The sequence below is a fragment of the Melanotaenia boesemani genome, chromosome 10 (assembly GCF_017639745.1).
Source record: "Melanotaenia boesemani isolate fMelBoe1 chromosome 10, fMelBoe1.pri, whole genome shotgun sequence".
Taxonomy (NCBI): Eukaryota; Metazoa; Chordata; class Actinopteri; order Atheriniformes; family Melanotaeniidae; genus Melanotaenia; species Melanotaenia boesemani.
The window spans coordinates 33,660,726-33,673,312 of NC_055691.1; the positions used below are offsets into that span (position 1 = coordinate 33,660,726).

General features: G+C 39.6%; 1 protein-coding gene across 2 annotated transcripts; it reads right to left on the bottom strand.

The window, feature by feature from the left end:
- Positions 1–6: 6 nt before the first annotated feature.
- Positions 7–11,897, bottom strand: washc4 (WASH complex subunit 4). 2 transcript variants are annotated; one of them, XM_041997475.1, is made up of 33 exons: positions 11,761–11,897; positions 10,413–10,552; positions 10,256–10,309; positions 10,109–10,174; positions 9,885–9,930; positions 9,715–9,782; positions 9,540–9,622; positions 9,104–9,146; positions 8,914–9,017; positions 8,239–8,359; positions 8,024–8,147; positions 7,803–7,930; positions 7,560–7,720; positions 7,311–7,437; positions 6,780–6,905; positions 6,578–6,685; positions 6,329–6,475; positions 6,163–6,242; positions 5,791–5,896; positions 5,541–5,657; positions 4,933–5,101; positions 3,666–3,820; positions 3,217–3,291; positions 3,025–3,129; positions 2,811–2,945; positions 2,586–2,694; positions 2,431–2,497; positions 2,173–2,259; positions 1,750–1,897; positions 1,545–1,641; positions 1,267–1,463; positions 1,084–1,180; positions 7–915 (listed from the first exon to the last, which is right to left on the bottom strand). In XM_041997475.1, the coding sequence occupies exons 1-33, from the start codon at positions 11,819–11,821 to the stop codon at positions 857–859; spliced, it is 3,510 nt and encodes a 1,169-aa protein (XP_041853409.1). In that variant the 5' UTR covers positions 11,822–11,897; the 3' UTR covers positions 7–856. The 2 variants fall into 2 exon arrangements, with proteins under 2 accessions (XP_041853409.1, XP_041853408.1); XM_041997474.1 differs by having other exon boundaries at positions 7–918.
- Positions 11,898–12,587: the final 690 nt, after the last annotated feature.

Here is a 12,587-nt window from a genome sequence, read left to right on the forward strand (position 1 = left end):
TGATGTTAAACTGATGAAATGTTCTGTAACGTCACATCAAATAAACCACCTGTTCACACAAAAATAGAAAACGTGTACACTGCAGCAGAAAAATAACTAAATTTAGTACTGTAAGCAAATATTACTAAATCAGATCAAAACGAGTTTTTATAAAATGATCAAAGAAATAGTTTGGCACAAAATATAAGAGCATATACTGAAAACATTCTCACTGGTCGTTACTGAGCTTTGATTAAAGACCTGACCAATCGGTTAATTAGTGGACCGGCTCAGAGGCAGCAGAGTAGGTCAGGGCTACTCAGTTCTGCAGTCCTGCATCTCCCTGCTCCAACACACCTGACCCAAATTAATAAGTCATTCTGCAGGACTTCATAGGCTGTTGGATCCATTTAATTAGAGTCAGGTGTGAGGGAGCAGGTAAACATTGAAAACCTGCAGGATTGCAGCCCTCAGATCAAACTGTGTAGCCCTGGAGTCGGTGAATTAAAACAATATTCTGAGCTTAACTCCGATCAGCGGAGCACAAAAACTGAAGTGTAGAAGAGTAAGCGAATCCATCCAGATTGAGTGTAAAGATAAAAAAAGGGATCTCTACTAGCAACACCAGCAGACCTTTACTAACCACAGGCGCTTTTGTAAATCCAACAAGCTCAAATTGAGTTATTAGATGCTGGAGTGGGATGTTTCACTGGGAAACTTCCTGTGGTAGCACTTTCTTTATGAATATGACTGTTGGGTATGAAAGCATTATGGTCAATTATTCTATGCATTTTACAGTTTTATCTCAGAACCACATACACACAGATCAATGCAGTCTTCTACTTCAGCTCTTCAGCTAGATCATCTCCGCTGATGCTCACTTTGAGGCCTGCTCGGTGGGGTTGGAGCCTTCTGATGAACCAGCTTTGGCAGCTTCTTCTGGTGGAGAATATAAAATTAACTTAAGACTCTCGGGCTTAATCATTCAGAAATCTAAACTTGAAATATGATCTGCTGGAAGCCTGTTGAGCAGGGTGGCTGAGCCAAATGTTTTGCATAATTCAAAGGCTCATAATGTGACCACAGCACCCACCCCTCCCTAACCTTTATCTTTCTTCTCCTGAGTTTCCTCAGCAGCAGTTTTGTCAGCTCTGAAGAAAATCCGGGCGCTGCTCAGGGAGAAGTAAAGCAGCTCAAACTCCTGCAGTAAACAGAAGATCCAGAGGTAAGCAACATCTAAAATCCACTCACAGAAAACATTACCAGAGATCAGATGTACCACTGTACCTGTAGGTAGACATCCAGCCTCTTCTGGGTGAGATTCATAGTTTGAAGCAACTTTTCATCCTGGCTTGTGGATTGTACGTTCTGCTCCTTCACCACCGCACTCATCTCTTTCTTGTATTTATCTCGGACAGCTTGAAACCAGTGCAGGGAGTCAAACTCCAGATACTGGTCCAGCAGTTTTAAAATGTATGCCACACCTGAAAGAGAGAAAAGTAAATCATAAGCCGCTCAAGAAACAGGGGTTCAAGATGACTGTTCAGTCTTCTTTGCCCGCTCACCCATTGCAAAGCCGTCGTCTGTGAACGCAGCACCAGTTTTGTTCTTCTTGTTGAGTTTCTCTTTGCAGCTGATGGAATGCTCCACGAAATTCACAGTCTGTGAGGGACATTAGTTGGCTATTAATTATTTTAAGTTTTGTAAGCAAGAAGAGTTAAGAGAACATTTTAAATATGAGAAAGAGGCACAACAGATTGTAGCACTGACCAGAGGGGGTACAATCATGTAGAAGTTCCTCAGGTGCATATTCTTTGCACTTCGAAACTCAGGTGCAAACACAGTCACAAGCATCTTGAAGTACTCTGTCCCCTCTGCAGAGTTGCTGGTCAGATCACTCAACACTGAATCCAGGACGCTGGGAATGACACAAACAGGAATGCTTCTTATTCATTTGCCTGGTTATGGTGCCCCCTGCAGGCACAGCAATGTAAATGCTCTCAACACAAACAGCTGTTGGATTGATGATGGAAATGTTTAATTAAAATCTTGTTCTTAAAATAGCTGTGTTTGAAATAGACCTTATACATTCATTTATAAATCCATAATAAATCAATCAGTCAAGCAGCACTAAACAGAGAAATAAGGAGCAGCTAAACAAACACAAGCATATTTAAGTTTTCAAGCTTCCACCTGGCAGCTCTCTGGGTCTCCTCCGACAGTCCCTCTTCCTTCACCAGCTCCTCAAAGTTGACGATATCTTCCAGGTCTGGGACAAATCTGTTGATGGCACAGAAACAATAACTTACAGAGACATGAAAGAAAATGTTTTAATAGAGTAGATAATGACAAATAATACAACAAAGAACTTTTTCAGACATTTTTTTTTTTACTGTTTCAGGCGACGCTAAAAAGAAGAAAAAAATGTACCCAGATTTTTTTTATTTTTACCTGATTGCACTGCTGCAGCAGTGGAGGCCTCCAGAACGGATCATGCGCACATAGCCCATGGCGTTACCTGAAAGAAAGCAGTGGAAAACTGGGATGTTCTTTCATGCACCTGCAGAATAATCTGTGTTTTTCTGTCAAGACGACATTTTTCCCACCGATCTGGCTGATGAGCTGTCTGAACTGATCCAGGTAGCTCTGTCCATCAGGAGTGAGGCCCAGCTTTCTGATCCCACGGTTAAACTTCTCTGCTCGCTCAAATGGGTACTACAACGCCAACACAAACAGCATAAGCTGCGCAATGGCTGCCAGGAAGCCTCACAGAACAACGTAGTCCAAATTCACCATTTTTTTGTTAATAATTTGGACAAAGGGAATCTTACCTTCTGATCAGACTGATCCTTTGTTTCTCTAAAAAAGCGTATGTCCTTTATGAGTCTGGACTTGATGTGTTCATCATACATAAACTGACTGAAGATGTAGAACTTCTTCCTCAGGAACTGGTAGGTGAAATTGACCTGATGACAGAAAACAGAGGTTGTGAGACCTCGGCTTCACGTCTGAGACGACTGGCAGATGCATTTCTGGTAAACTCACAGTAGTGTTCATAATGCCGGTCCCGTGTGTCCTGATGGAGTTGGCGATGTGGCGGATGTTGATGGTGTTCAGATGCTTGTTGTTGCTTGCCTTCTCTATAAAGATCTGTTGGAAAGTGCTGATTTCAGAACAAGCCGTGCAGAACACAGAAACGCTACTGGCTGGCCAGTTGTTGAGATGGTGGAGTCTTACCTGGTTATTGAGGTTGTAGAGGTAGCGGGACACGAAAACATGAATGTTCCTCATGATCTCCAGAACATCCAAACCCTGGTGAGAACACACAGAGAATTAACGTGTACTCCTGTCATTACGTTCAAGTTTGAATCATTTTATTGTCCTGAATGGGAAGCTTATTTTACAGACAGGTCTCCGATGAAGACATTACAACATCATACGATAAAATCCACACATACACCAAGCATGACTGTCCAATAAAATCACCAATAAAACCACGAAGATGAAATATAAAAGGAAAACAATACCCAAACTACAAAAATTAAAATAAAAGCACTAAAAATAATAAAATACTCCACAAAATATTTTTAAAAATCATATAATTAAGAATTAAAATCACCTGTAGCGATTACAAATTCTATTGCACGGGAAATAAAGGAGTCTTTAGTCTTTTGAACTGTGCTAACCTGCTCTAATGTCTGGCTGGGCAGATGCGCCTCCGTCATTGTGAGCGCGTAGCGCTGCGTAGCGAGGTTTCTCATCTCACTGTAGGTGGCCCAGTCATGCAGAGCAACAGTGGTCAGGTTGTAGAAAGTTTTATCCAGGTAGTGGGTCACATAGGCTACAAGAGCATTCAAAACAAAGCAAATTATCATATATCCTCTACAACACGACAGTTTTCTGACATGATCAGGTTTTAGTTAACATGCAGACTTCATCGAACGGTTCTTATGTCTCTAGTTGTGGACATCTGCAGACTTGAAAAAGAATAACCAGTGCACATTGTTGTGTGCATACTTGGGGGACTAAGTGCACTAGAAAACATGATGTGGACCTTGTTACAACAAGAATAGTTGCTTTATTTATTGTGTTTAGCAGGACAACATGGGACAAGTCCATACAAAGATAAGTGTGTGCATTCATTTCACAACAACAGGGCAAAGGAAGGTGAATAAAGCGCCTACACCACTACATTCTGCTGACATGTTAAGCTCGGCTTATACCGGACATGTTACCGTTCATGGCCTCATCTTGTTTAGCCAAAGAACATTGTTCCAGGCATCCTGTCTTTTCGGATGCAACTTAGCAACCCTACGCTGTGCTGCCAGGTTTTTATTGGCAACCCACTGAAACTTATTATAGCTGTACTTATTCAATCTTTATTTTTTTTTTTTTTTAGAATTTTTGGCCACACAGTTAAAACATATATATTATATTGTACATATAATTTGAACTATATTTATAATCTTAGATGTTTGAAATTTTGCCACAATTAACCAAAGAATTACCTTATTTACTGACAAGAGAAGTTTAATCTGGTTATTCTTGAATCAAAGACAATATTGGAGCCAAATCTAGAAACTAGATGGACAGACAGCAGGCTGATATAAAAGTCAGACAGGTAATGGTGTGGTCTGGCTTTGGAGTCAGGGTCGTTGTCCACTATATTATATTTGTGGTTTTATCCCTGGCTTTCCCCAGTTCACTTATTCAAGTGTCTTGCGTTGCCGTGAATGTTTCCATCAATATCTGACTGTGTGTTTAAGGAATCTGACCAAAGACGACCTCCACCGACCAACAACGTACTGAAGCCCCCCTTAGGGACTGATAAAAGCATGCTATGAATGAGCATGAAATGAGCAGGTGATTATTGCTTGTTTTTAGAGGTCAACAAGACTAGAAGAGTGTTCCAGAAAATGCAGTCCAAGTGATCCACGTATGACAAGATTGTACCTTTGATGTGAATGAAGCGGTTGAAGAATCGGATGGGCTTGACAGAGAAGAAGTGGGCCAGATCCTTCATGCCGACTTTAAAAGGGTTCCTGTCATCAAGCTTCAAGTGGGTGTGAACAGAGAGACGCAGGTCCTTCTCAATCTCCTTGCACAGCTTGTCAAGGAGGTGCTACAACAAAGCAGAAAGAAAGAAAAAAAAACACATTAAACTGAAAGTAAAAACTTCACAAAAGTAGAGACAAAACAAAAGTTTGTTTTAATCAAATATCACATAACTTGTATACAACACTAACAGCGATGATTTGTTCTTTGATGAATAAATCCCAGAACCTCATCCAGAGGTTTTAATCCACATTTACTATCAGCTGTCTGTCAAGCCCCTTCATCTCATTACCTTTTGTCAACCACACCCAGCATTTACATGCAAAATCACAGCCTTCCCGACTCATCAGTGCCTCCTGTCTTTGCTTATCTTTATAAATCTGATAGCCTTAAAATGCTTAGGTGGGCTTGCCTTGTCAGGTGTAACAACTATCATATTACTACAGAGAAGGATCTCTTTAACTCTGCATCTTTCCTCTATATAGCTCCTCACTTGTGGTACTTACCTCATTGAACACATCCATGATCTCCTTGTCATAGCTCTCCAGCAACAGGTCACATGACTCCATGTGTTTGGCATGTAGCATGGATGGCACACTGTCCCTCAGTGCACTAAACATGTACTACTCCAACAAATTAAAGACCATCAGGACAGTGGTCACAAACGACAAAAGATGAGTAAACAATAAATACCAGGCAAAAACATTATTGTTGTCTGTGTGTTATGAATTATGCATGAAGAGGCTCTCTGCTTACGTGCATCCGTGCTGCATCTACAGCATTGTCGTAGACGTCGTCTAGATAGATGGGAAACACAGCTCGATGCCAGTAAAGGAAACTACAGTCGCACTGCAGCTTGACTCTAAAGAGATCAAATTTAATGCTTATCATGCACAACGTAAGTAGATTAAAACCACCAAATTGCCATGAATCAGATTGTTTGTGCCACAGTTTTACACACTTTTCTTTAAAAAGTTCTAAACACAACTGTCAGTAAAAATAAATATTTTACGTTTCAGAGAAAAATAAAGCTTTCTCTGTATGTGGGTGACAGAGTAAAAGGAAAAGGTTTGTGCTGTGCACTAACAAGGAATCTGGCTTGACGTGACAAGATTAAAGGCACCTCACCTTTCACTTAGCTCACTAATCAAATCCAGCTTCTTCAGCACAAGTTGCAAGGGAAGCAGTTCCTCATCTTTGAAGGTTTTCTAGGAAAAAAAACAAGAATGAAAACAGGCTAAAAGACGCAGAGGAGTGCATGTGTACTGTCAATAACTGACTCTTTCCAACATACCAGCTGAGTGCCAACACAGAGAGCCAAGGACACCACCAAGCGCCGCTCCTTCGTGCTCGGTCCGCTCAGAGCATTTTCTGCCAGCACCAAAGACGACAGCACATCCAGCCGCTGCTCACTGTACTTCTTCTCTGAGATCACCCTTTTCTTTAGGGATTAAAAAACAGAATATCATTAAAAAAAGAGAGAAATAAGCTGTAAATACAACTCTGATGACAAACACCTCCTGTCCTGGCTTTTCCTGTTTACCTTTGCGATGCCGATGGCATTGAGGGCCTGGGACTGGAGCTGTTGGGTGATGTGGGAAACGGAGTCGGCTACAACCATTGACCGCCTGTGAAATGTGTGCTCCACAGCCTGATGGGAGAGTCACATGACTTGAACTTATTAGTTTTACTGTGACAGACAGGATGTTTTCTGGTGAAGAATGTGGACACACTTAAAAACACACCTTGAGGAGTTCAACTAATCTACAAAGTGCTTTAACAGAGGTCTTGGTCATGGGTCGCTGCATGGACATGTACATGTTCATGGTGGTCTTGATAATGGTGCTGATACTGTAGGCGTACAGGATGCCCTGTGAGTAACAGAAAACAAGGTAGTAGTGTAGATGTGGCTCTCACAGGAAGCATTTTTAGATCCATCACACCTTAATATAAAAACTGCTTGGAGAATAAGAGTGGTGTGTTTTCGGGTGGACTTCAAACTATGTTTTGCTCCTTCATTATAAGCTTTTAATCCTCTTTCTTTGGGGAGACAGGTAGATACTGGGGATATGTGCAAGCTAATGGTCACAGGAGAATCCAACCTTGCGGAGATGCAAGCTAGCCATCACAGTTGTACCAGAGCTGGTGAGTATATTTTCACAAATAAAAAAGAGGTAAGAGGAACTTTACTTTTAAGAATGTGTCCATCACTGACTATAACAGGCTGACAAGTTTGTGGTCTTTCCTCCAAATGATGGTTCTCCATCAAGACTTACCTGCACAAACACATTACACCTGCTGTTCAGGTCTTCTGCCAGCTTGTCACTTTTATGCTCCTTGGATAGGATGGACTCCATCTTCATCATCCAGGAAGTTACAAACACATAGTAGGACTGAACGTCCCTGAAGGGAAAAATACTCTGATTCTTAAACAAATCACAGCTGGAAAGAATTAAGGGGTTTATCCCTGAAAATATCAGAATTTTACTTGTGTTTAAATGTGTCTGATTTTCATCTGGACTGACTTCATTAATGTCTGAGCTCTTTGCTGCAAGTAGGCATCTCTCTGCGCTCTGATTGCCTGAAGACTCTTTTTGTCCATAAGTTTAGCTGCAGCCGGGACCTTCGCGATGAGGAAGGTGTCTGGAAACCACACGATGTTTGCTATCAGAGTGACAGCTGGAACCTTTGAGAAAACATCATAACAAGAACACAAAAATGAGTGAAAGTTTTTAGACAAAGGAAGCAGGCCGAGAATACGAGTCTACCTTTTTACAGACGTCCAGCAGCGCCTTGTAGAGTTTCTTGTCGACACTCCTGAAAATGTGAAAGTGAAGTACAAAGAGACCACAGACTCCAGCGTATTTATCTCTCTGATCAACTTCTGAAGGCTCGCCTAAAAAAATAAAAAAATAGACAAAAAGCAATAAATCATCTAAAGTGAAACAGGTATAGATAATCTGTTCTATCCTGAGGAAAACAAACTGACCAATTTTGGACTCAACGTTGGTGAATATGGTGCGAATGTTGAAGGCGAACTCCTCAGCGAAGGCACTGTTTTTGGCAACAGCTACTCCCTCCCCTGGATCATCAAATCTCTGTTCCACACAGGCCTGTCGCACATCATGAGGTTAATGCGTCTATAAGTAGTATTTATTTTTAGCATGCTACTCAAAGCAAACAACAGAGGCCTGAAAAAGTCACCTGCAGTATCATGCCGTCCAGCAGCTGTCCCTCCAGCTTCAGCAGGAGCTTCTCAAATGGTTTCAGCTTCTCTTCAGGAATGGAAAATTTTCCAGGGTTATGATGTACAGACTTTAACAACCTAGATACAACATAAGTATATGTAAGCAAGAGGTTTGTAAGATAGTTAATAAATTGTGCTGATAATATATTTATGAGTGGATGAGCATATTTTACATATTTTGCTTTGCTGTATTTTCACAACTGAATAATAAAAAATGTACATTAACACTTCTTTCTTGTTATATGGTTCATTTTTATGAAGCATTGCGAGCGATATAATGTGGGTAACTGGCTCATTTCTATATTCTCTAACTTTAATCGTTTATCACATCCTTGTTTAATGCTTTCCTTAATTTAATCTGATGTCTTGCTTCCTTTAAAAGGTGCAGATTGTGGTCTTGTCAGGTGTGTTTTTCATGCAATAGCTGCCATGTGTACGTGGAACGAATGTCTTTTATTTGTGCCTTACGAGACAAAATAAAACATCTCTGATTCTTATGTTGCAAAAAGACAAAGTTTTTCTGCAGGTTAATATGCAGTACTATAAAAATCTATAACATGAGGAAAAAATCTATAATTCTTAGATTTTGCTTTATTTGACTGGTTTGAAAACGTGTGTGTGTGTGCATGAACCTTTTATACATCTTCCAGTGATCTTTAAGTGTTCCATGATTATCCATGATCTCGTCGAGCGTGAGCAACACTACTAACAACTCCCCCAGGTGTTCGTACACGATCTACAGAGGGAACGTAGAAGAGACACAGAGGAGTCTGAATGCTGACTCGAGAGGCTGAGAAAAGCTCAACAAGATTAAAAACTCACCTGGAAATGGACTCCCGATGACTCAATGATTTTTGTTGCACTCCTAAGATATGAAAGAAAGGTGAGTGATGTAGCAGAAAAGTCTCACACCTACACCAGAATTATGAACAGCAAGTACATGCCGGCTTTCCCTATCACTGTTTTGACAGAAAAAAATCTAAACTAAGCTGAATAAACATCTGGACATTACGCTACCACATGAGTTTGCCATCATTATTTAGGCCAAGAGAATAAAATGAGAATAAATAAAGTTCTATATTCTGATTATCTGGAAAGATGTCAGCCCTGGATTGGGTCCTGACTCTCAGTGTCTTCTGACTTTTTGTTTTTTCCTACATGCAAGCACATCACATCTCTCAACAATGGATGCATTTAAGCAGGTCCATTGAGAACAGTACATTATCACTGATTTCACTGGCCTCTTCATGGATCTTACTTGCTGCTGTTGTACAGGGCAGCCAGTTGGTGAACAATGCTCACCACCACTTCATAACATCTTGACACAAAGCAGGATAGTTCCTGTGAAAACACAAAGGGGGGAAAAACCGACTAAACCAGTCTTCTCTAGACGTAAGTGAACAAAGCTGTAGAGGAGTTTATTTACAACCCACCTGTAGGAATGAAATAAATCTGCCCATCTGAATCTGAGACTCCCCTTCAACAACACTGGTTTCAGACACTGTGAAGCAAAAAGACACGTAAACTTATTTCCATCAGTAAACTAAAAAAAAGAGGTGTGAACTACTGAGGTCAATGCCACAATAATAAGGGCTGAGATTACCTCCCTCTCCATAATACAATAAACCATTGTAGAACTTGGTTTCTGCCTAGAAAACAAACACCTTTTTATTAGTGTCCCACAGAACAAATGTGAATTGAATTTGAAGTGAAATCTGTCTGCTTGGTCAAAGCTGCATGTAAACATGCCTATTGCTTTTTTAAGAAAATACAAACCAAATTAAGCTCATAAAAGTACACACAGCATACGGTTTTGACCTTGCGTACCTCATACTTGAGTTTTTTTACTTCACTACAGAGAGCGGCATAAACTGTGATGACTTTGTTTAGAACCTGCAAACAACAAAGGTGGTCAAACATCCATTAAAGAATAAAACAGTACTAGTTAAAGAAATACAAACTATTTCTTTTTACCTTGTTGTCTGTTTTAATTAATTCCAATAGAGACGACTGCTCATAAGGAAGAAGCTGAAAGAGAGCAGAAAGAAATAGGAAGGAAATTACACAACTCCAGCTTGCTTAGTACGAATGCCAGCCCTCTCAGGTTAATGTCTCTGTTTGGGCTTCTTACCTTCAGAGCGATGGGGTCCAGATTGAAATCCCACACATCTCCAATGGAGTCATCCAGGGCCTCTTCAATGCCCTTCAGCTGAGAGGTGTACTCCTCCAGAAACTTGCTGTAGTTTTTCAGTTGCACCTCTGTGTGTATTTCTGTCAGTTAGAAGATTTTAATTGTATTATTGTGTGGGAGTTACTTATTTTCTAATGTAGGTTTAAGATTCTGGTATTTAAGTTTATCAGAATCAGAATCAGAATCAGATTTATTGCCAAGTAACTTCCATTCCAAGGAATTTGTTGTGATTTGACGGTGCCTACATATAAATAAATAAATATGAACCATAAAGATATGGACAAGCCAACTGAACATATAACATTAAGACTGAAAAACTATATAAGAGTGGAAATAAAAAGTTATGTACATAAAAATAAGATAAAAGTAAAGTAGTGTATTTACATGAAATGTGCAGTCTGTAGTAAGTTGAAGTGACCAATGGAGGGGGAGTGTGTTAATATAAAGTCAGTATTTCCTTCTTATGCTCAGATTTTATAAAAGCTTCTTCACCCTTTACTACCGATACGTCTTACTGAACACCACACACTCTTCCGTTATTCAATTAGTATAATTTACAACATTAAATACAACTAAATAATGCATGGCATTCTAGTAACTTAAAAGGGTTGTTTGTACCACTTAATTCACTACAAGTGTTTGGTGATACAATGAAAAAGCAATGCTACACTTTATATAAACAAATGTGAATTATTATGAAAATATATGATGGAGAGGCTATTTATCTTTTACTCATGTATACCAAGAAAGAATGGCCAGCAGCAACATGTCTTGTTTGTTTACTTAAATAAATAATGTCCGTAGAAGTGTGTTTAAGCTCAAACATTAGTTTTGAGAAACAGGCAAAAATAGCAACAAATACATGAAGCTACAAGCTAAACCATAAGGCAAGAAAACGTTGTTGTACCCTTTATTAAAATGAAAACAGCTGGGAATAATATAACTAATGCTGCTATTACTGTCAACCCGTCAAACAGATCAGCTGTCAAACTGCGTGATTAACGTTGGCTAAGTTAGCTAAAGCTAGCTCTTTCATATTGCCAATTTTGCTCTCCGTTCAAATCATGCTTGAAAAGGCACACTTTAATCAAACATATAATAAAGCATAAGGTTTTTGTTCTATAGAATATCTGAATTATAAAGTAGGAGGTGTTTTCTTCTTCTAGCCCACACACGAAGCCCTGTGGCCAATCATCTAGTTAGCAACAGAAGCTAGCACTGGCTGCAAATGCAGATAACTTTTGCCACTGCCTTCTTCTCTGTGGGCAGGACTGAAGGGAGTACTTACTCTGTGAACCATCGTCAAAACGGTCAAATTCCCAGTCCGGTGCAATGGTTTCCACCGCCATAGTGCCAGAGTTGAGGACCCAAAACCATAAGGTTGTGCTTTTTAAAAAATAGTGCCACCGGATCCCATGATGGATCTTGTGATTTTAGCCGCAAGTGCTCATGGGAAATGGAGTTCGCTGATGATGTCAAGCTGAATCAAGATTTTTATTTTTTAGACAGATTACGTAACATTTAAAAAAAATATTCTGTCGTAATCTGCTTTCCTGTGATACCACTTGCTTTGGCAGTTTTTTTTACCCATCACCATAGGTGTATTAAGGTTAAATGCATCTCCTTTTACGAAGATGAAGCTGACAACCGTTTCTGTGTCCAAACAACTCTTTTTAAAATAATTCAAACCAAAGGTTTTCTTTGTTTTGTTAGTTCCGCTAAGGTTTAGTTTGCTTAAGAAGAATTATTCTACTTGGTCCTTTGGTTGGCATCAGCTTGATTTGTTTAAAGAACTAATCAAGATAGTGTTGAGGTCAGCCAGACTGCAGCCTGTCAGTAAGTGTGCAGATGGAGTATGAATAGTACAGAGAAAAACGAAATATTATTTACTAATATTGTACATTTACCTACCAAGCACAGAAGTTAAATTTATGGTGAATTTTTTTTTTTTTTATAAATGATCATTCTTGAGCAAATGGAAACATGAAGTTAAAATGCTCATAAAACCTCTGAATTGTACTCAAGAGCTTGAGTACAATAATAATAAAGTTACTTTATACCACTGGATATAAAGCACTGATTCTTGCTTCTGCTTAATCAACCACTTTAACAAAG

Excerpts from the sequence above, each read along its gene's own strand:
- washc4 (XM_041997474.1), bottom strand. The coding sequence starts at position 11,821 with ATGGCGGTGGAAACCATTGCACCGGACTGGGAATTTGACCGTTTTGAC. Across the intron at positions 10,553-11,760 it reads TTTTGACGATGGTTCACAGA|AAATACACACAGAGGTGCAA; the intron begins GTAAGTACTCCC and ends TCTAACTGACAG. Across the intron at positions 2,260-2,430 it reads TGCTGCAGCAGTGCAATCAG|ATTTGTCCCAGACCTGGAAG; the intron begins GTAAAAATAAAA and ends TGCCATCAACAG.